Below are 21,979 nucleotides of genomic sequence, written 5' to 3'. Positions count from 1 at the left end.
GGCGGCTGGCGTTACTAGCCCTGTTCGAATCAGGGACTGGGTAAATTTATTTTTTCTCCTGTTGCAAGTTGATCTGGACACCAATACCTCCCTTCCACATTTCCTGTTCCTTGCAGCTGCATCTAGGGCCCGAGTAATTTAGAACATGGCCAAGTAGTCCTTATAGCGTCGCGTTCGGCTACGTATAACTCTATGTGCTAGAAACGAGAGCCAAGTTCTTTACAGTAATACGTGAGATACGCTGTAAAATATTAATCATGTCAGTTTCAACGTTTGTTACTAAAACTCGGTAGCGTAGTGGTTATCGCGGTCGTCCCACAGACCTGGGGTGGCTCCGGCCCTCCTGGGTGACGTTACTAGCCCTGTTCGAATCAGGGACTGAGTGCTGGTAAGTGTAACTACATGTTAATTTTTTTTCGTCCTTTAAGTCCAACTTGGTCTGTCTAATCTCAGAGGGGGCTTGCTCGCCATGTCCTCAATTGCAACCACCTAACGATCTAACTCTGCCTAATAACAACATGGTAAAGTTACTTGAGTGCTTTGATCAACGTTGCGACTCGCGATGCGAAGGCGGTTTATGGACTGCGTGAAAAGACTTTAGCGATATCAAATGAAAAACAGAGGGAGTACTTACGAGATTTCGATCCTCAGTCCCTTCTTGTCTGCCAATTCTTTCAAACCCTCGAGCTCAGGAAACGTCGGAGGTGCAGGCTTAGACAACTTCAAGGAAACGGACCGCAACACATTCTCTCCCTTGAAAGAATGCCCAAACGTCATCCTAGATTTAAGCATCGTTTCAAGCGCCGCACCAGAGTTGCAAAGAGGGTCCTCGAGGGAGAAGACTTGTAGGCATGGCAAAAGAGGGGCCGGGGCATTTACCCGATACGTTAGGCGGGGTATGATCGCGTCTGACGCGCGCAGAACGCGTAAATCAACCTTAGTGAGTCCTGGTAATTCAGCCAAGAGGCAGATAATGCCGATGTTTTCTTCCCACATAGCGTCAGTGTCGTGCGACGCCTCCAATGTGAGATCTGTCAGTGGGCATTCAGACCGACGGAGCATCCCGAGGACGTGTTCCGGAGAAAAGGCGGTACGTGCGTGAATATGGAGTTCCGTTAGTTTTGGAGCCGTGATGAGCTGGAAGATGCGGGTGATGTAACTCCCTTTGTTCACGACCGAGAGGGTGGTCAGGTGGGGGAGGCTGACAGCTTCCGAGGTCACTTCTAGAACGCGTTCATTCTCCGTCGAAAAGTCGATGAGGTTGGGCGTTTGTCGAAGTATGCGAGTGAACTCGCCCTCTCGCAAAGTATTGCCGCTAAGTTTGAGCCGTGTGAGCTGGCCCCAAGGAAGTCGGAGGAGTTGGGATGGGTATACAATCTGGATCAATGAAAGATCTGTCAGCCGTGGAGCGACCTCGAAGGCATCAAGAACGGCTTCTCCTATAGTCCCTGCTTGGGAAGAAGCAACATGAAGACGTTGAAGATAGGGGAGTGAACTCTTAACGGAGGAGAGTGATTTGCGGACGCTGCACAACATCTCCATGTCCCAGGAAGCGCTTTGCCAGCGAGAAGAGCACGAGACAAGCGCGTCCACAATGTCGCATAGCAGCGTGCCTGTACCACCTGTCATAATGGAGAATGTCAGAAGTTCATTCCGAGATCGGTCAAGGCACGTCCTTAAAAACTGGTATGCACTTGACGATATATCGTCTTTGAGATTCAAGTGGATGGTTGACCAAAGCTTGGGGAGGGAAACAAACACGGTGCGCCAATAGCTGCACACTTTGTCGAGATGCCAGGGAGCAGCATGGTCTTGAGGCCACGCCATGCACTGTCCATTTGTGGCGGTTAAAAAGATATCTGAGAGTATCTCTGGAGGCAAGTGGCGTATAGGCGAGAAGACAGCTTCGTGACGTGTCACATATGTCTGCACCTCCTCACGGTGTTGTTCGAGCTCGAGAAGACTCAAACGCAAGAGCGCAATTCGTTCGTCCAGTAATCGAAGGTTCTCCTTTCCCTCTTGTATCGTAGCTTTCACTTGAAGCACGTCACCTTCGGAGGGGATAGAAGCGGAGTGTAACAGTGCCATGGTGGGAGAGCCAAGAAGGGTTTTGAGAGGGATGCCCCTTGTGCCCTGCTCATGTCCACGCGTCTCGTCATAGGGGTGTCTGTGAAAAGGCAGGATAAAGATGACGGCAAACTCTGAAAGACAGTGTCTATGTACGAACCTCGTCTTTTCCTCATTAGTTTCCATAAAAAAAGTGCGACACTTCGTGGAGAATGAAGGGTATTGGCAGAACGCTCAAACCAATCTACGCAACATCAATGTTTTCATTGAATGCGATCGGGAAACGGCCCGAGGGCGGACCGGCTAATTGTTTGGCTTCCTTTCAGCTTTAGCTTCGGCATCGATTATCTGTAACGTCCTGTCGTCCGATACCCAACCATAGCCTCCAAATATCTTCAAAAGTCGCTTTCTATAATCCTTCTCCTCTTTTTCTCTTCACTCCCCTTGAATAATTATGACAGACATGGATATGGATGTTGACATGGACAGTGACACTCCAGAATCTTCTCCATCGATTCCTGACTCGTATTGGGTCCCCCCTCCTTTACCTGCCGACAAACTCTTTCAAGACGCCGATGGAGCATGGATAGGCTCGTGCTGGGACGAAGTCACATCAACGGAGGAAAGACTCATCCAATTTCTGACACGATGGCCACCGAGTCGTACACCGCCGGCCTACAGCGCATGGATCGCCATAGATAGAGGCGGAAATCAACCGTGCACGCCCGATGTTGCCTCTCTCACTTCCTCATTCCAAAACCTCATCACTTCTGGCGCCGTAACCGTTGAAAATCTTGATCAAATATCGCGAGCTCACAACGTGCTCGTGGGGAAGTGGCTCGTCTTCGCTGACCACGAAAGTATCGATCTTTTATGGGGAAAAGTCGTCCATCTCCTCTGTGTTCAGCTTAAGAAAGGATCAGCGAAGGTCTCAACGCGTAAGGAGGGCGAACGGCATGTCATTTGCGTTTATACGGAAGACTTCACGGATTTGAAGGAGGTGAAAGCTTTGAGGGCGGGCCTTAGGAGGATAGGCGTCCGTTGGAAAATTGGGTTCAAAACAGATGCGTATACCCATCTTGGAATTTATGCGAAGAACGAGTGGAACTTGCGCCCCACCAGGTATTTTGAGTGAGTTTATTACGTTGGTGAGTCCAAGACTTGACGCTTTGCCCAAAAATTATTCAATGTTTGCTAGAATTTTGGTCTGTCGACTTCGACTTGAATGTCTCTTGAAACATCTCCTTAGGACAATTAATTCTCAATTGCGTGCTGGTAGCTCTTCCTCCTTCTTGACGTCTCATTGTCTTTTGCTGCTCAAAATAATTTCGCCACTGTATTGTTTTAGATATAACTTACGAATTGTAGATTAGTTGTATGTGATGAAGCTGCCAGGCGAATAAGAATGGTACAATTCCCGATGTTGCCTCTAGCATCTTCAACATCCAGCCTATAACTCCGGAGTTATCGATACAGATCCCCCAAAAAAGTGAACGAAAGGGTAAACACAGAGCGTTCGAGTTCATCAATTTTATCCCTTTGAGAGCACCATGGTTTGGGTCTACGCGTAGGATTATAAACTAGAACTACTAGTATTAGTGAACATTCTAAATTTATCATCACAATGTGGCCTCTCGAAGAGTACAGGCCGCCAATATTCGACCCACTACAGCGAAAGTTGCTACTACCAAATACTGGCTAGTACTTACTCAGGTGGCAAAAGCGGGGACCCTCAATCAAAACATGTTTGACATCTTCCGAAGCGAATGGCACCTCCGTCGAGCAAATCCTCATGCCAGTGCCGAATATCGTTGGTAAAAGGCATAACATGTATGGAATCTTCTCCTTCTTCATCAGCGCCCAAGTGAAGGTCAAGTCCCTCGTCAACACAAGGCTTTAACGATTTTCGGATAATATCCAGGTAAGTTTCGTCCATTCCGTTGGAATACAAGATGGCTTGCAGTAAACGGACAGTTTTTTTAGAGCTGTATGCTGCCTGTGGTTGCAAAGGAATCCCCCAACGCGCCTTAATCAGATCTATAAACACGGGTGGAAATTCTTCGGGCGCTACATAGCTCCAGAACTTGCAATGAATTTCAAGATTTTCGAGGTTCGGAAGGAGTGTTGGATTAGCAGTGGGTAAAAGATGGGCAAAGAGGACATCATAGGGTGTTTGTATCGATAACTGTAATGATGACAAGAGCGGTGTAGCTCCGAATAATCTGCAAAGGTCTTGTAAATGAGTTGGCAAAATGGTGAATGACCCAACAAGCGCGAGCTCCCGAAGGAAGTGCAACTGGGAGTAATCACTGAGACCTTCCCAAGTGCAGAAGTCACGCGACAGAATTCGGAGAGTCCTTAGGGCTGGGAGGGCAAGACCGCTGAATGGGAATTCAGATTCGCCAAAAGTTCTAGTCGGGTCATGCATGATATTTAAGACGCTGAGACGAGAAAGTAGGACCGGTGCTCCAGTAGGACGAAAATTGTAGTCAGCCCAGCCGACAATGCCAAAAGTGGCGACCCTCAGATTGACACAGTAGCTCATCACGCAATACCATTGTTTGACGGACAGAGAGTCTCCAGCGTATAAATGTGTGAGCTGTCCCCAAGGGAAGAGAATGGGGGAAACTCGTTGAGAAAGGACGTTGATCAACACAGCTCGGCGGAGCATGGAGGCTCCGGGCAAGAGCATTAGGGGACTTTGGTCGGCCGTGGAGTCGAGGTTGTCATGAGAGCGCACGACAAGCGACTCAAGGCGCTTGAATCCGTCTGCTCGTTTGAACGAGGGATATAAATCGGAGGACGTGGGTATCGATATGTCGACGTTACACACCGACGACAAGGGTTCCTGTGAAAGCGTTTCCTCCAAGCTGAAGTAGGCCTCGGCTGCTGGGATGTATCGCTTTCGCAACACCAGTCGCAGCAAGACAGGAAGGTCTCTTGCCCTCCCAACCCATAATTTCATCTTTTCAACCAAATCCACAGAAATGGACAGCCCCAAGGGATCCGGGATCCGGAATTCAAGCTGTTTCCACAAATGAGGGGTATTAATCGCTGCATTTCTCCAGGTGGAGTAGACACGGCACAATAACAGCGGTGCTTCACTCCTGCGGAGGGATCGTGTCTTGTGCTTCGTCATTATGGGGGGCAGACAGAGCGTAAATATCTCCCCAAGGATCTCAAGGAGAAATTGTCGGATAGGCGCCCCAATTTGCCGACAGATCCTTATCCTTCTGATCTCCATGGTCTTTCTTAACCGCAGGTCTGCGCGGATGTGGTTCGGCCACGGTCGCTCGATTTCTAGCTCCATAGCCAGCTGTTGCTCGATAGAAGCGAGGTTCTTGGTACATTCTTCAATGTAGGACGCTATTCTGTTGAGGTCCGCGTCCGAAAGGCCGTAGCTGGATCAGGCGTATTCGAGAATATCGGCTAGGAGGTCAACCTGTAGAGTGCAGAAGTTGAGCTCAATGACTGGAAATGGGTGGTTATGCATACATCTGTAAGGTAGCGCATAGTAAGGCTCTGTTCGGCAACGAGAATACGGTCGTATTCTCATTTTGATGGCAGATGGTATTATTCCCACCATGCCAAATCAGGTAGCCGCGGCACGTGCAAAGCTACCTCACATTGATTTCACTCCGGTCATTTCCTCAACAGGTGCGGGATTGGTTGATTAGTGGCATTATTGTACTTCAATTTACTTCATATTTGTCTGGAATATATCCAACATTGAATCTCCACTATTAGGATGGGTACAAAGGATTAAACAAGAAATATAGTAATATAAAATAATATTAGAATAATTAAAATAGCTCATCAAAATTCAAATATGTGATTTTAATATGCCCAGTATTCAGAATATGCACAATACTTCAAGATACTCTTCAAAAAAAACACCAGCTTAAATTAGGTTGTGATAAATATTCATATTTTATATTTAAGAATCTAAGATAGGAACTGCATGCTGGAACACCAATAATTATGTGCAGAAATAATAAATAAAAGATCTCCATATAAAGTGTGAGGTAGCTATCCACGTGCCGCAGCTACATGATTTGGCATGGTGGGAATAATACCGTCTGCCATCAAAATGAGAATACGACCGTATTCTCGTTGCCGAACAGAGCCTAAGGCATAGTAACGACCCTAGGCGGCCACGTGGTTGTAGTCGACGTTGCAATCCGAACTTCTTCTGTCAAAACGAAGATGTATAGATGAGATGAAAAACATACGCCTTCAATAGGCCTTTTGAGGGAGGTTCGCCGGTTCCGTAAGTGTTCATCGATACATCATGAATATTAATCACGCTGGCTGCTGATCAGCGCTGACTCGGAGCGCTGAGCGCTGAACTTTGAAACGTTGATGCATCATCGATCATCCTCATTCGTGATTTCAGAACTCAATTCGAAACTCTGGTCAGTTGAAGCCCTATGGAAAAGCCGTTTGAGAAGGCTTGGAGACCGGGCGGGTCTAAATGGCGTTCATCCGAAGCCAGGTCCGTCGGGCTTGAGCAATATTTGATAAGTAATGGAGAGGTTAGTAAAAGTGTGTCCGTGGCTCTCGTCGTCAACATTCACCGCAGAGATTTTTTGACGTAGGAATCCTCAGAACCTTAGGACGGGATATTACCCGAATTCCTTCTCGTTTCATTTTTCTGGCGCGAGGTCTGTCTGATCAAATATACACCCTTTTGTAATCCCTTTGAGAAGGCGTCAATTACTCGGTCCAGGATACCTTTTACCACCGCATCTCCACTTCACCAAACACTTCGACGCGCTTCGTGACTTGAAATCCGAGCTTCTGAAACAAAGCGATGCTCGCAATATTAGTCTCCGAGATGCGCGTGAGCAAGCGGCACGGGGAGATTTTGAGTGGTGAATCTATGGTAAGGGCAGGAGGTGGTGGAGGCGCGGAGAAGGCGCTTGGTTTTCCGGTGGCATAGGTAAGCATTAGATGGAGAGCTTCTATTGCGCACCCCCGCCGCCGATATTCGGGCTCTAGAAAAAAAAATTGTAAACCAATTTCCAAGGACGCTGACGCAAATCCGATGAAATGAATATGCACCCGCTATCATAATTTCAACCTCGGCACCATGGCATTCGTCGTCTTCGACCCCCTCCGCGGTATCAGTGCGTAGCTCCGCGAGGCTTCCTGAGAGAAATATGTTCACATCTCCAATCATCTGCAGATCGTTGAGTATCGGGTCTTGTGGGGATGTCACCTCGTTCACATGGCGGTCGCGCGCGAGGATGATAAATGTCAGCTTGTCCTCATCGAATTGCCATTTTTCTATTCCGGATGAATTGAAATCAGTGGGCCGGTTTTTTACTGAGCGTGGGATAGAGAGCGCACGCTGCATTTCGTACTCTTCTTCCAATGTCAGGGGCTCACTGGCGGTCAACGAGCGTAGTTCCTCGCTAAGCATCCATGAATGGTACTTCTGTGATTGCGTGGTCAAAATTCTCCCGCTTGGTTTTTATGGAATGCAAAGCTTACGGACGGGAACGTGCTCGGGCCTGTACGGAACCAAAACTACTTTTGAACCGACGAGTATTGTGCCAATATTTGCCTTCATTGTTGCGACCTGGCGCTTTGGTTCTGGTTGGGTTTGGGTTGGAGATGACTGGAAGGAAGAAAGGACGATTAGATTAGATCAATTCATTTGCAGTGTGCACATGTTTACATAGCATAAACACCTTCCTTCGAACATCCATGTGAGTATGCCACTTCCAAGCAATCATTTTGCCCTCTCACTGGCCTTCAAGGCCTCCGAAAGGCGGGTACAAGAGGAAGGTCGCCGCATCAGATGGCGCGGCAACTCCCCAAGGCCCAGTGAGTAGAAGCCTTCATCTGAGTGACCCAGTTTAACAGTCGCACAGTCCCTAGTCGAACAATTTTCGTATGTAAACGGGTATAGACCATTCAAGAACCCAGAATACACGAAGAATCACAACAGAAGAGCGAAGAACCTGAAAGCGGTGCTCACTCAAGAGCGAGAGAGGGAAAGAGTCGAACGGGAGAAGAAACGCGCGGAGAAGCAGGATGGGACGGCTATGGATGTAGATGGGGATACGGGTGTGGAAGAGGAGATTCCCACTTGTAAGTTCTTACTATTGTGCTCCGTGTGCACACTGCTGAATAGCATGTGTGGTTCAAAAGATTTATCTATCGAGGCGCCGCCTTCCCTGCTACCCCAGAAGCATTACTGTGATATCACCGGGCTGGAGGTATGTCTAATTAATCTCAACAGTTCTCTCTGTTGATATCGGCTCTAGGCACCATACACTGACCCAGCGACAGGTCTTCGGTATCACGACAAGAGTGTTTACGAGTTAATCAAGGGATTGGTAAGTCGTGTCCATCCCCTATCAAAACACATGTTAATGCCTTGCAATCTATAGAGCCCCAGCACTGCGAAAGACTACCTATCGGGTACGTTTGATAGCAGTCTTGTCGATTTCACTACTCATGTCCGCTCTATAGCCCGAGGAGTTAATTCTATTGTAAAGTAACAACATGATGTTGTGAGCGGTCCTTTATCAACACATGGCGGATGATACTAATGTAACATCGCAGATGCGACATTGTTGTCATTGTCACCAATATCAAGTTTGATGTATACTCTGTCCCTAGCCGTTCCTTTGACAATAGGCAAGCATGCACGGAATGTTTTGCGACCCCCCACAACCAAAACATTGACTATGCAACGTGTAGTGATGGGCTTTTCGGTTGACCTTCAGCTAAACGGTCACTGAAAAGCTTGTCAGGTCACGTATGACGTTCCCGAAGGCCTTAGTTGTCTGAGCGTATCTGCCGCTAACGATGATCTGGAGCTCACGCCACCAATCCGAATCCGAAGACCGGCTCCAAGTTCACTTCCTGCGTCCCCTCAAGGTTTCCTTGTATATCTGGATGCAACCCCGCTGAGGCTGGGTACGGAACTCGGGGTAGCAGGTCGTGCGATGCGTTGCGCAGCAGCAACCACAGGACGCCTTTTGGTAAAGCCTGGGCCGTTCGTGCAAGTTTTCTTGTCTGAGCACAGGAAGCGTGTGAACAAGTTGGGAATTTGCATTGGCTTTGGTCCTTCGCAAGGGAGCCGCTTGGAGTGGAAAGCGAGTCTCCACGGTTCGAAGGCTCCATGTAGGAGATTGGGGAAATCTATCCCACTTGACGGATGAAGGTGTTGATTCCCCTCTGATTGTGCTTTTCTTTGGCTTACTCCGAAGTAAGTGGTGTAGGATCACAGCAAGGGAGAGCTTCAAAGATCCTTCATAATCTGCCAGCATCAGACGTGGACTACGGGGGATAAAAAATGAAGAATGTGAGAGTTCAACCCCCCCTGAAAGGCTGCCCACGCCAGTCTTGGAGGAGAGCGCCGGATTGCCTTCCATGTGTCGTTCTGAAAGAGAATGGACACCCTGAATTTGAGGTCCGCTTTTGGGGGTCCATTTGCTCCGAGTCTAGACGAGGAGAGAGCTCAGTTGCTTGGCTTGTGCTTACTTGGACGGTAGCGTTGGATCAGAAGAGACCACCGCAGGGCCAGGGACTGTTGACATCTTCTGGCGTATCGAGACTGTTGGATAATAGCAAGGTGAAAGACATTGCCACTTTGAACGCGTTTGCGATAGCCCAGCCACGGAGTTGGTATAGCACCTGAGGTTGACGGGTAATGCCAATGTCAATTCTCCTGCTTATTCACTGAATGTGAGCTGCGGGAATTTGAAGTGAACTGGAAAACCGGCCTCTGACACCAACGCGGAATCTGGTGATGAGATTTGGTTTCACAAGCTTCGATATGATTCTATCATCTCCTTTCGACAACTTCGATCGCGGCTTCCAATGAGTATCCGTCACCACATCCCTGCCAATGCGTCCACCCCAAAAGCGTCCACTGCTCAAATCGAGTCGTATTTAACGATGTGCATGGGATTGTTCGACGTGACGAGAGAGGAAGTCATCGCAGGAGCGGTCCAAATGTGTGGCTCGCTTGATGTTGCTGCACTCGCCGCAGAAGCTGAGATAGAGCGCGGTAGGGCAGATATCATGCGGGCAATCCCAGATGGCATAGAGAACGCAAAATGTGTGGTGATGGGTGTGAGCCGTCATCTACCATCCCATACACAACTCCTAGGCTGACTTGCCCTATATAGCGTAAACCGAGGCCAGGAGAGGACGTCAAGTTTGTTTGCCTGAATGACAATTTGTCTATCCGAGTTTGGGACGGCGATTTAGCCGACATGCGATCCTTCGCGCTCGACTTTGTGGGCGGTCAAGGGCGTTATATTTCCACACCTAATGGCATCAACTTGATTTACACAGTCTCGTCTACTTTCAGAGGACCGGAACGTGTCCTGTCACTTGAGCAGTGTATGGAGGGCGAGGGTAGAGAGCGGCAGGCAGAGATGGAGCGTTACGCAATCTATTCGCCTTTTAATCCCCCCGGTCACAATGGCATCTATGACAAGAACTGGGAAACATATATTATTCCAGAGGGCATCGAGCTCCGCATCATGCAAGATGGCCATGCTGATCGTTTTCTCCCGATACCGGTGCGACCCCATCCTCCGACTGACGACGTCTTGCAACTTCAGCCTTGGCAGCAGTGGCAGGTCAGCATTATTTGTAACTCACTTTTGGTTATGAATTTCCTTACCTGTTACAGCCAGCCGGGACTCGAAATTGGGGGGAATTGAAGGGAATCGTCACCAGCTCAAACACTCCCTTCGGGTTTCAAAATTTGTCGATCTCTTAAAAGAAAAGTAATTACATGGCGAGGCGAATAGAACCCGGCTACGATTCGAAGGACCTCATGATTCTTCCTCTCACAACGAGAAAACTGAACGAATTTGACCACCTTCCGGCTAAAAAGCAAAGCGACTCAGAAGGGTTTGTTGCTAGGTTGTTGCTAGGAGATAGATAATATCCAACTTCCGAGATCCGAGTCAGTTATTCTCCCAAGAATGCAGTCTGATTAACGGTTACAGCCGTTTTCATAACGATAGGCCAAAAGTTCAAAATTACAGATACAGTCGGACCTCGAATTCTAATCATGTCAACGAAAATCAGCATATATTTCAGGGATGACGAGCACGATAGATCTACAGTTATACTAAATAGAGTCATCATCCGACAATTTACACGTCCAATTTTAGATTCCGCCCGTACGTGTATTTGGTCGAGATTAGGCCTATCGTTATGAAAACGGCTGTAACATGCATACCCTTCGTAAACTTGGAGTAGCTTGCAATTGGAGTCTCAACTCCAACCTGTCACATATGACAGTGACCCTAGCCCTTACCTAATGGACTAACCGAACCTGACAATACCTCATACCATATGGAGCCAGCGGACTCGGCCCACCTATCAACATATCCTCCATAGTGATGGCTGGGCCGAACAGGTGCGCGCCTGCCAATAATGGGCGCTCGCGCCTGCCATTAATGGGTGCGCTCATTCGAAATGACTTCACTGCGGACCCATGCCCATCGACAAATTGTCCATTAGTGATGGCTGGGCCCAACTGGTGCTTGCCCGCCAAATATAGGCGACGAGCTTTGCGCCAAAGCCGTTGTTGTGCCATCAGGTGGGCGACATATCTGGCAGTACTTACTGTCTTCAATTCAATGCGTGGGCCCTACAAAGTCTTCATTTCAAATGGGTGGGCCCAACAGGTTCAATGAATGGATAATGGAATTTCCAAACAAATGTGGCTCGGGTAATGAAGACAATCAAGATCCTGGGACATGAGGTTGGACTTGTACTGAAGTCAAAGAGAGTTTCATGGGCGTCATTGACGACGGCATGGAGAGTGGTGGAAGGAGTGATTCAACGTTGCACACTTTTGAGTCTTTCTTTGATTCAGGTGCCACACCTGTTTTCGCACCGGCGCCTGAGTCAACCTAGCTACATGTTACTTACACCTGCGAATTCAAGGTTTGGGTTCCAAGCTGTTCCAAAACCCTGTCATGTAAGAGCGCCAACACGTAGGAACCTCAATTTGTTTGCGCCCCAAGTAACCTCAATTTGCCAGTGCCCCAAAATGTGTCAGTTGAACTGAAAGAGCGCCAAAGCATATGCGTGCCAAAGAATAACTGCATCAAAAAATTTATTATACCCTAGCTACTGTAGGGTATTTCAAGATATGTATGGCCATGCGAATTTTATTTACAAGTCCTCCTCGATGATGGTGTCCGGTTTGCTCGACTGGCCTGCTGTCGCCGGATTGACGCTATCGGGAGCCTTACCACACGTAGGTTGTCTGCGCTGAGGTGCACTTGGTGGGCCCTTCTTCCGATTGCTGGCCGGTTTCTTCCTGGTGATGTCCGCGTTGACCTCTTCATCAGCCTTCCTTTTGCGCCCAGTAGACGTGGTTCGTTCATCTCCACTTAGTGGGGAAGCGGGGCGAGATCCAATGGCGGTAAGTGGAGAACCTGGGCCAACCTCAACCGGCGCGAGTTCTACTCCTTCGGTGTTGGGCGCCGTGGGACTTGAAGGGACAGCAGGTGCAACTCCAGCAGTGGCGGTGGCCACCACTGATTGCTGTTTCGCTGCGATGGGCGAGTGTAGCCGCGAGGGTGCATTCGAAGCAGGCGCTGGAGTTGATGGAGCGATGGTGGGCGCCATGTCAGTCCCATATGCTGCGCCAGGCGAACGTGGAGCTGCATCAGTGACAGTGGGCGCCGTGTGAATCGCATCTGCTGCGCCGGACGAACGTGGACCTGCATCAGTGGGGGGCGACGTCGACTGACCCCTTTGAAAATCCTGGGTGCAGGGCAGTCGAGCTTCGAGGACTTGGATCATCTCCTCCCACTTGGGTTTGGCGCGCTCCAACAACTCCTTCACCTTCACGACTGAGTCGTCGCTTTCCACCAATACCAGTGCGCCCATCTCCTCCAGAAGATTGGTCATTTTCGTCACCAACTCTAGGAGCGCCGCATGGATGCCATTTCCAAGGAGGAAAAGGCTTTCCATCGCGAAGATCACCTTTTGCGTTGTCCAATCCTTGGTTGAGGTAACCGATTGCTCCATCTTCTTCAGCTTGAGGAGCAGTTCAGCCACGTCTTCCTTCCGCTCTTCGATGACACCGTTGAGCTTCTCCCTTGTCTCCTCCACCTGTGCCGCAAGTCTCCTGCACTGTTTTTCGAGTGTGATGATGCGGTCCTCCATATGAGCTGGGCAATTGAATTGGTCAGTTGGATGGCTGGACTTCATTTGAAGAGATTTACCAATCTCAGTGGGCGCAGAGTCTGAGGGTGACGCAATCGAGGGCTGGGCCTTTGGCTTGGCGTTCGGAGTGGAATCTAACAAAGACATTTCAGAGAGCATTGGGCATGGGGAGTTTGGCACAATACCTTTTACCTGGGGCTTCGACGGCCCTGCAACCTTGACCGCCACGGGTGCGTCTCGTTTGGGCGCCACTGGTTTGGGCGCTGCTGGTTTGGGCGCCGCTGGTTTGGGCGCTGGTGTAGGCGCTGTGGCTTTGGGCGCCACAAGTTTGGGCGTGGTGTTTTTGGGCACTGTTGCCTTGGGCGCCGTGGCCTTGGGCGTGGCAGGTTTGGGTGTAGACTTTTTGGCCTCCTTGTAGAGCAGACCATCCTTGTAAAACGGATTGTTGATGATGGTCCGCTGCCTCAGTCGTGAATGGCCTGGGCATTTATGCCGAGACTCCTTGCAAGGAGCGCAGGCCTTGTTCAGATCTTGTTCATCAATGGCGCTCCTTCCCAAAGGCGTCGGCTCCCCACCGGCAAAAAAGCAAGGCTTCTTCATAGCGGTGCACTTGGTGCATGGCATGGCGAACACATCTGCGACGAGGTACCTCCTGATGCCATTCTCATCGATCGGATTCCTCTCTGGGTCATAGGCGTACTCGAACGAAACCGGCCTGTCGAAATCGAGTTGGTCATGTCGGCCCCAATAAAACGGCCCCCGTTTTCCACCTTTCCCTCCTTTCTTTCGGGACGCCCCAGCCTCCTTCTCATCCCTCTCCAACCGCCGAGCTTCTTTCACATAGCGATCAGTTGTTTTCGGCAGGTCAAACTCCTCATCGTCAATGGCTTGCTGGAGTGTCGTGGAATCCCAGACGATGGGATCGGTGGGATCAGTGGGGAAACAGAGCACCAAGTTCTTCTTCAGCTGGCCTTCTTTCGCCGGGATGAGGTCGTAGAGTTCAGGCACCTTCTTTTTGCCTTTGGGTGCGTCCTCTTCATCGTCGTATTCATCATCGTCCTCTTCGACTTGCGCCCTCTTTGCCTCCTTTTTCTTCTTCACCACAGGCGCCTCCTCATCAATCTCCACCCACGCAACGGCTTTCCCCTTTTCCTTCGTCGCAGGCGCCTCCCTGGCCTCATCGCTCTCCACAAACTCAGCACTTTTCGCCTTGACGCGCCCCTTGCCTTTCCCCTTTTTTGACTTCGTCGAGGGTGCCTCCTTGTTGCTCTCCAACTCGGTACTTTCCAACTTTCTTTTTTGCGTGACTTTGGGCACAGCGGGCTCAACCAGCATATCTGGAGGAGCGTGGTGCCCCAAAGCAGTCACGGCCACAGTCTTCAACCTGTCCAGGTCGTTCAGTCTCTTGCCGTGAGGTCCTGGCATCATCATCGCAATTTGGCGGCCAGGGTTAGTCGGGTTAGTCTTCGGCGTGAGGTCCAGTTTGCTTGTCTTTGATGGTGGGAGAAAATGTTTTATGACCACAATGAAGGGATCCGCTGCGAAATGGGTGGGCGAATGGAGGGTAGCTTCTTGGATCATCGTGTTGCACTGTTGGGCGAGTGGAAGGAAGGGGTTGAACGTGGGTGTAACAGCGGCTTCAGCCGCGAGGAGAGTATTGATCTCGTCCTTCAACATATCAGCTTTGACTGTAAGGTAAAAGCAAACTTTACTCATGACGATGTTCAACCACTCATCCACATCTCTAGTTGGAATGAGCTGTCCCGCGCGTTCCCAGACCATAGAGCAGAGCTTGTCCTCAAAGTGTGCAATGGCTTCCAGGAGGTCGGCGGATTTGAATGGAATCGACATTGCTGTGGTTGATGACGGTGGAGGAGGCCGTTGAAGTTGGAGGCAGTTGAAGTTGGAAGTTGAAGTCGTGACATGTTTGGAAAGGTACAACAAATGTCACGTCATGTGACCATGTTCATCAATCGATCTCGTCTTTTATCAATATTCAATCTTGTTCACAACTCGCCCACACCCTTGTAGTCTAATTCGCACGCATGGCGAACAACGATGGCACATTCAAAGGTAAAGTTATTCCTTATTTCAAGTTTTCACTCATAACATTGTTCCGCTGGCGTAGTAGGGTCTAAATATCCAGTCATCTTTGATGATCCACCACGACCCCCACGAAAAGAAGTCCAGGCATTGCAGCAGTCCAGGTCGCGCAACTGTGCCATCAGCTGCACCCAACGTCCCTACAGCTGCTTCTGGTCCAACAGGTCTTCAAGCAGGTATGACACCTGAGGCGAAAACCATTCCTATCCTTTCCAAACAACGCAACATGTCCCGACCACCTGTTCCCATGCAAGCGCAGGCCCTGACTGGGACATCGGCAACTGGCCGGGAAGCCACGCCCCCCGAGGCGCAAGCAATGCCCAGAGTTCAGAACATGATTCGTCCATCTGAACAGCCAGCTGGGGTTGCTGCAAAGACGGCTGCAGTTCTTATCCCCACGCCAGGGGAGGCGCCAACGTTTGCGCCTCTCAAACAGTGCAACTTGGCTCAACCACTTCCTCCACCTGCACTGGCGCCAACTACAAACAAGCAAGGTGGCGCGCCAATTGAGGCAACGGCGGCTGCAGGGGCGCGAGAAAGCCCCGCTATTCCCAAACGACGAAACTTGACTCGTCCAGCTGGGGAGACAGCTGCAGTTCTTATGCCCGCGCCAGGCGAGACACAAACTTCTGTCCCTCTGAAACAGCGCAACTTGACTCGACCAGATGCACCGGCGCCAACTATGAACCAGCAAACTGGCGCGCCAATTGATCTGCCCACTGTGCAGTGAAACATGAGCCGGCCACCTCACCCTGCGGCACAGGGAGCAACAGATGCAATGCCCAACAAGCAATGGAATATGACCTGACCACCCCTTCCAGGCCCCGATCCCACCTCAAGAAACATGACCCGACCAACACTCCCTGTGCCTGAGGCATCCTCCAGTCACAGTGGTGTGCCTTCGCTCATCCCTCAGTTAGACAACTTTGAATACATCTGGGCTGATCCTGATTCGGTAAGGCAACAATGTGAAGAGTTTCCCAGAAACAAGGTCAGCCATTCTGACTACAATTTTCTTACTGACCTCACTTTATTAGGATGGTCATGGGGTGAAGCACCGCCAAGAGTGGCTCAAATCTGCTCTCAACCTACTTTCCCGGTGTAGGGACCCCCAACAAGTATTGGAGCTGCTGCGCCGTCAAAAACACGAGGAGTTGTACCAACTTGAAATGCACCTCAGGGGCCTGGAACTCGCGGAGTTGGAGCTTCAGGATGCTCGGAAGAGTATTCGTGCTGTGGTGCCCAAGGGAGAGGGTCAAGATGACAACTAAATCATTTGTTTTTATACTGAACATTGAATCGAAGTCTTGAACAGTTGTTTCTACTTGAGATCTTTCACTTAGCCATGTCATGGGTGCGCCTAAGTTGTTTTGGCGCCCCTGTCGTTTCAACTATCCTTCGAATGTCATTGGCGCCCTTTTTGTTTGGCGCCCCTGTCATTTAAACGTAACCAGTTACTAAGAAATTCTCCATTGACATGTTCACTACCCAGTCTCCAGCCGTCACAATCTGGGCCCAGACATGGCACTTGGCACAACACAATTGAACTTGAAAAAAACCAGGTAGTCGCCATGCAATGACTTGTTGGGATTCGAACCCAGGGCATACTTATATACACTAAGTACACCTCCCACCTTAACCACTAAGCCAAGTCACCTTGCAATACAAAAGGCAGACCTTTCATGCAATGACTTGTTTGGGATTCGGCACAACACAATTGCACTTAAGTACTCTGCATTTGTAATGTCATTGGTGCCCTTTCACCGAAACATATCTTTCAGTTTCTACTCGGTGCATTTGTAATGTCATTGGCGCCCCTTTTGGCGCCCTTTCGTTTCAACGCATCTTTTTCCAAACGTAGTTGTGCAGGTGGTGCCTCCCTGACCTTTTCTTGTCGGCGTCTTGTGGACTTTCGGATAAACAATGCATCTTCAATGTTTCTTTGCTCTTCAACAGAGGCCGGATCTTGGCAAGGAGGCTGCTTGGTGATTGGTTTGGGTTTGGGGCAAGGCTTTGGGAGCAGGTTTGGCGCTGCGACTCTTGAATTTGGGTCTGCGGCATCTTCCAGCCCGTCAATGTTTCCTTGCTCTTCAGCAGATGTTGGACCTCGGCGCTGAAGCTGCTTGCTGGTTCGTTTGGGTTTGGGGCGAGCCTTTGGGGGCAGGATTGCTGTGGCAGCTTCATCCTGCTCTTCAGCAGAGGTTGGACCTTGGCGCCGATGCTGCTTGGTGATTCGTTTGGGTTTGGGGCAAGCCTTTTGAGCCAGGATTGGCACGGCGCCGTCTACGGCGTCTTCCCCTGAATTTCTGGCCATGGCATCTTCCAATGCCAAATTTCTGGTCGTCTTTTGTGGACCCTTGCGCCGTTTGAGTGTCTCATCTTCAGTTGTGGGATCAGTGGTATAGTCTTCACTTTGCACACGCGCTGTCTGTTTACGCTTTTTTTTTACAACGGGCAGATCGGATTCAGGATCATCAGGGAGACCTCGGTCCATTAACATAGGCGACGTGAAATGAGCTGGATGCGCCCCAGAGGAAGCATTTGGAGAAGCGCGCCCATTGGCTGCAGCAGTGGCAAGAGCCGCCACAGCACCCATATTCCTTGTACTGGCCGCAGGGGTGCCCATCGCTGTTGTCATTAAGGCCGCATTTGGGACCATTGCTGGATCCAGTGGCTGATCTGGGCTACCTATCAATGTCCCAGATGGTGTTGGACCAATAGGATCCATGTGGGGGTCTGCAGTGGAAATGGTCGGGCCAGGCCTGGTGGACGATGGTCGGGTCGTAGAGGAAACGCACCCATTGGGCGCCGGAGTGGCAACAGCCGCCGCAGAACCAATATTCCTTAGACTGGGCGCAGGGGTACTGCCTTGTTGAGACAAGTCATGCAGGGCAGGGGACAGTTTTTTATCTTCTATGAAAAAAGAAAAAAGAAACGTGTGACTTGCCCCACCAGTCTGCTGTCGGCCTCTCCACAATTGAAGTATTTTCTTGCAGCATGGAACCGTTAATTTGCTGGGATCACGGATCTTGACATCCTCAGGCCACATCTCACTCTCCCACAACGTGTTCCTGTGCTCATCTAAACAAAACCAGGGAACGACCACTGATGGCTTGCCTGAAGCCAAACGATAATGAATGGTCATGAATTCTCTGATGAGGGATTTAAGTAGATCGCCAGATTCAGCTCTATCCTCGGGCGCAAGAGGAAGCACTGGTAGGCCGCCATCGAGGTCAAAATGCGGCGCCTTCCGTTTCTGCCTCAGCCTGGTATAGCAATGTTGCGCCGGTGAATCTGAAGGCCCCTGCTGAAATTCTGCAGTTTGAAGTTAAATACTTCACTGATCAAGGGCGTGACAACATAATCATCTTACCTTGAATGTAGTTCAAATACTGGACCCAGGCTTCCAGAATGTTACCTACAGCCTCAGGAAACTATCTCTGAACTCTCAGAGGCCCTCAGGACCAAAATCGGCATTATGGTCCAACCAAGCGCTCCTATGTTGTCCATTTTCATCTATGTCGCCCACCAGACTCCAGCTGAAAACTCCTAGCTGGTATTGCTTGACTTTATCCATTTCTCTCATCATGCCCAGGCCATGTTTCGAATTGAGTCTGTTTGGTGGTCAAGGTGAGACGGCGCTGAAAGGCATGATTTGGACCGCTCACTTTCTTTGGACGTCAGGGGGCGGTATGGCATTCGTCCATTCCTCTGCCAAGCCTTTATACTCCTCTTTCTCAGCATCTGTGAGACCACCCATTACTTCCTTTAGGCCTTGTTGGTATTTAGCAAGAAACACTCTTGACCCAGGTGGCGCGCCCTTTGCGAGCCTCTTCACGACCTCATGTATTTGCTCCTGGCGCAGGTGCGCAACTACATATCTGGTGGAAATGAGTTTGACATATCCAAACTTCGGCATCCTGATGCGTCTTCCATGTTTTTGAAACCACTCTTTGATCTTCTATGGCAAAAGCGTCAAATGAGCAGCAGTATGACTAGCTAGCACCCACCGTCTTCCTCTCCTTCCACTGCTCCTCTGTAAGCAGGGGGGGTGCCTTGGCCTTCATGAGTCTGTATACCTCATACATCAGCAGCTTCTTTCTTTCTTCCTTCGTTTTGACACGAAAATCTTCTAGGTATTGTCTGAGAATTGCCGACTCCTCCGAAGAGAACGGTTTTCGTCCTGGAGTTGGGGGCCATGGCCGGCGAGTCTGCAACAAAGGCATGTCTGGAGTCACAGGAATGTTCAGTGGGAGTGGGCTCACAAATTATCGTCGAGAGGGCAAAGGGGGCAAGGCAGCACAAACAAATTGCAAAGACCTCAAGGATTACACGTGCCCGGCAAAGAGCGCCAATCCTGACGAGCCCTTGACCATATTCAGGTGAGGACCTTTGAAACTTGACCTCATCTGGATATCAGTACCTGACGCCGGTCCCCCCAAAAAGGCAATATCTGATGCGCCAGGGCATGCTATCTGATGCGCCAGGGCATGCTATCTGATGCGCCAGGGCATGCCTCTATCTGTGCAGAGATCATGTATCCCGCCTTACAACAACGCACTCGGTGAGTGATGTATCCTGCCTTACAACAACGCACTGAGCATGATATAATTTGTGCGGCCCTGGAGCGCCGCAATCTGTTGATAACTATCTCAACCAGCAGTCACCTTGATGAGCTCACTTTGGCCCCTCTCCTTCGCTCTTAGTATCTTTCTGTCCCTCGCTCGACACTGCGACTTGGTCCGCCGAACTCTGTTGATGACTATCTCAACCAGTGGCCAGTCACCTTGTTTAGCTCACTTTTGTCCCTCTCCCTCGCCCCTGGTATCTTTCTGCCCCTCGCCGCTACTGGTCCTGTTGAAAGGTGTGATAAGTTCGTCATCTTGCTAGTCCCTCACTAATGCTGCATTAGATTGAGTTGTGGCGCAGATGGGGGATTTAGAACATGCCCTCTCTGCTTATGAGGACGCTTTGTGACGGATCCTATTCTTCTCATCGGGGCCGATGCTTGTTGCATGGCTCGTCTCAAGTAAATCTATCCCAAGGGCCAAGGTGAAGTTTTCTCTCCTTAAATTGCAAACAACTGAGCATGGCTTTTGACAGGTGTGATATTTTCGTCCTCTGCTAGTCCCTGTACTGCATTGGGGGATTTAGAACATCCGCTCTCCGCTTACGATAATGCTTGGTGACGCAACCCAATTGCTGGCATTGCTCGTCTCAAGGAGAATTATTCCAAGGTGAAGGTTTCTCTCCTTACATTGCAAACAGCCCAACATGGCTTTTGATAGGCGTGATAATCTCGTCATCTGGCTAGCATCTCACTATGGCTATGCCCCAATTGCTGGCATTGCTCGTCTCAAGGAAATTTAACCCAAGGTGTAGTTTTCTCTCCTTACATTGCAAACAACCGAGCATGCTTTTGACAGGTGTGATATTTTTGTCCTCTGCTAGTCCCTGTGCTGCATTGGGGGATTTAGAACATCCGCTCTCCGCCTACGAAAATGCTTGGTGATGCAACCCAATTGCTGGCTTTGCTCTTATCTCAAGGTGAAGTTTTCTCGCCTTATATTGCAAACAAGCAAACATGGCTTGAGACAGGTGTGATAATTTTGTCATCTGGCTAGTCCCTCCTCACTAATGGCATGCTATGCTGCATTGGGTTGAGTTGCTGAGCAGATGGGGGATTTAGAACATGCCCTCTTGCTTTCCACAACCCAATCTTCTATGGATGGCCTTTGATGCTGAACCAACGGTGCTGCGCCTCTGCGGATAAGAACCTCCAAAAACCGTTTGATGCAAGTTTTCTTCGATCCAATCTGACAGGTGCCATAATTTTGTTTCACCATTCACGTCAGGTCATAACACAAGTGGGCGCAGGTCAGGTCGTAACACAAGTGGGCGTAGGTATTGATGAACAGTCAGCTTTTAACCTTTTCGTAACCCCTGGACTTCATTTGTCTGTGCAACATATGAATGATCCACAAGTATACATAGATGTCGCTATAGTACCATAACAATAGAAATTGACAATTGTCCCAATAAGTCATAGGGCTACCCCAATGGGCCCAATACACATGGACACTATGGATCCATACCTGGGACCAATGGATGTTTACAGCATATGGTATTAATGTGTGGCCCAATGCATATTCTGCAGATGTGGTTATTGCCATAATCAATGGTACCATAGGTACCCAAAGTATAATCTACAGAATGGCCAAATGTTGGGCCACATGTGTTCAAGAGATCACCCGAAGCATTGACATGCTGACTGCAAGTGCTCCGAAAATGCGATTGAAAAAATGTCCGGATTTGTGGTTGCCATGTTGGATGTCATTGCCCCAAATATGCGGCTGAAGAAAGGTCCGGATTTGTCACTAGTATGCAGAATACCAGTGCTCCAAAAATGCGGCCGAAAAAATGTCCGGATTTGTGATTAACTTAGTTAATGTCACTGCTCCGAAAATGCGGNCGAAAAAAACATCCGGATTTGTATTTAAGATGCTGAATGTCATTGCCCCAAAAATGCGGCCGAAAAAATGTCCAGAGTTGTAGTTGACTGGGTAAATGTCACTGCTCCAAAAATGCGGCCGAAAAAACATCCGGATTTGTATTTAAGATGCTGAATGTCATTGCCCCGAAA

The 21,979-nt window shown here is 49.6% G+C and overlaps 10 protein-coding genes across 10 annotated transcripts; 6 read left to right on the top strand and 4 right to left on the bottom strand.

Moving 5' to 3' along the window:
- Window positions 1-138: 138 nt before the first annotated feature.
- LACBIDRAFT_294704 (uncharacterized protein) lies at window positions 139-2,088 on the bottom strand (the record flags this gene model as incomplete). Its single annotated transcript, XM_001883038.1, has 3 exons — window positions 139-217; window positions 324-398; window positions 635-2,088. 3 exons carry the CDS (start codon window positions 2,086-2,088, stop codon window positions 139-141), a joined length of 1,608 nt encoding a protein of 535 aa, XP_001883073.1.
- Window positions 2,089-2,521: 433 nt separating this feature from the next.
- Window positions 2,522-3,560, top strand: LACBIDRAFT_329035 (uncharacterized protein; the record flags this gene model as incomplete). The annotated part of the gene is made up of 3 exons (XM_001883158.1): window positions 2,522-3,198; window positions 3,436-3,442; window positions 3,501-3,560. 3 exons carry the CDS (start codon window positions 2,522-2,524, stop codon window positions 3,558-3,560), a joined length of 744 nt encoding a protein of 247 aa, XP_001883193.1.
- Window positions 3,561-3,799: 239 nt separating this feature from the next.
- LACBIDRAFT_329034 (uncharacterized protein) lies at window positions 3,800-5,713 on the bottom strand (the record flags this gene model as incomplete). The annotated part of the gene is made up of 2 exons (XM_001883037.1): window positions 3,800-5,468; window positions 5,694-5,713. The coding sequence occupies 2 exons, from the start codon at window positions 5,711-5,713 to the stop codon at window positions 3,800-3,802; spliced, it is 1,689 nt and encodes a 562-aa protein (XP_001883072.1).
- A 1,091-nt stretch (window positions 5,714-6,804) lies between these two features.
- Window positions 6,805-7,642, bottom strand: LACBIDRAFT_300463 (uncharacterized protein; the record flags this gene model as incomplete). Its single annotated transcript, XM_001883036.1, has 3 exons — window positions 6,805-7,064; window positions 7,132-7,507; window positions 7,568-7,642. The coding sequence occupies 3 exons, from the start codon at window positions 7,640-7,642 to the stop codon at window positions 6,805-6,807; spliced, it is 711 nt and encodes a 236-aa protein (XP_001883071.1).
- A 108-nt stretch (window positions 7,643-7,750) lies between these two features.
- On the top strand, window positions 7,751-8,591 carry LACBIDRAFT_300462 (uncharacterized protein). Its single transcript, XM_001883157.1, has 7 exons — window positions 7,751-7,781; window positions 7,833-7,899; window positions 7,985-8,166; window positions 8,227-8,294; window positions 8,343-8,414; window positions 8,469-8,499; window positions 8,551-8,591. The coding sequence occupies exons 2-7, from the start codon at window positions 7,874-7,876 to the stop codon at window positions 8,577-8,579; spliced, it is 408 nt and encodes a 135-aa protein (XP_001883192.1). The 5' UTR covers window positions 7,751-7,781; window positions 7,833-7,873; the 3' UTR covers window positions 8,580-8,591.
- Window positions 8,592-8,768: 177 nt separating this feature from the next.
- On the top strand, window positions 8,769-9,691 carry LACBIDRAFT_300461 (uncharacterized protein; the record flags this gene model as incomplete). The annotated part of the gene is made up of 3 exons (XM_001883156.1): window positions 8,769-8,780; window positions 8,835-9,247; window positions 9,306-9,691. 2 exons carry the CDS (start codon window positions 8,769-8,771, stop codon window positions 9,243-9,245), a joined length of 423 nt encoding a protein of 140 aa, XP_001883191.1. The 3' UTR covers window positions 9,246-9,247; window positions 9,306-9,691.
- A 215-nt stretch (window positions 9,692-9,906) lies between these two features.
- On the top strand, window positions 9,907-10,819 carry LACBIDRAFT_300459 (uncharacterized protein; the record flags this gene model as incomplete). Its single annotated transcript, XM_001883155.1, has 3 exons — window positions 9,907-10,161; window positions 10,218-10,676; window positions 10,730-10,819. The coding sequence occupies 3 exons, from the start codon at window positions 9,907-9,909 to the stop codon at window positions 10,817-10,819; spliced, it is 804 nt and encodes a 267-aa protein (XP_001883190.1).
- A 4,569-nt stretch (window positions 10,820-15,388) lies between these two features.
- LACBIDRAFT_300457 (GPI-anchored protein) lies at window positions 15,389-16,066 on the top strand (the record flags this gene model as incomplete). The annotated part of the gene is made up of 1 exon (XM_001883154.1): window positions 15,389-16,066. One exon carries the CDS (start codon window positions 15,389-15,391, stop codon window positions 16,064-16,066), a length of 678 nt encoding a protein of 225 aa, XP_001883189.1.
- Window positions 16,067-16,180: 114 nt separating this feature from the next.
- On the top strand, window positions 16,181-16,607 carry LACBIDRAFT_300456 (uncharacterized protein; the record flags this gene model as incomplete). The annotated part of the gene is made up of 2 exons (XM_001883153.1): window positions 16,181-16,327; window positions 16,374-16,607. The coding sequence occupies 2 exons, from the start codon at window positions 16,181-16,183 to the stop codon at window positions 16,605-16,607; spliced, it is 381 nt and encodes a 126-aa protein (XP_001883188.1).
- A 506-nt stretch (window positions 16,608-17,113) lies between these two features.
- LACBIDRAFT_329028 (uncharacterized protein) lies at window positions 17,114-19,562 on the bottom strand (the record flags this gene model as incomplete). The annotated part of the gene is made up of 5 exons (XM_001883035.1): window positions 17,114-18,651; window positions 18,710-18,728; window positions 18,866-18,950; window positions 19,005-19,297; window positions 19,347-19,562. 5 exons carry the CDS (start codon window positions 19,560-19,562, stop codon window positions 17,114-17,116), a joined length of 2,151 nt encoding a protein of 716 aa, XP_001883070.1.
- Between the last annotated feature and the right edge of the window lie 2,417 nt (window positions 19,563-21,979).

Source organism: Laccaria bicolor, genomic scaffold (genome assembly GCF_000143565.1).
Source record: "Laccaria bicolor S238N-H82 LACBIscaffold_19 genomic scaffold, whole genome shotgun sequence".
Classification (NCBI taxonomy): domain Eukaryota; kingdom Fungi; phylum Basidiomycota; class Agaricomycetes; order Agaricales; family Hydnangiaceae; genus Laccaria; species Laccaria bicolor.
Note: the sequence above shows the minus strand (reverse complement) of the source record. Positions and strands in the feature narration are given on the sequence as shown.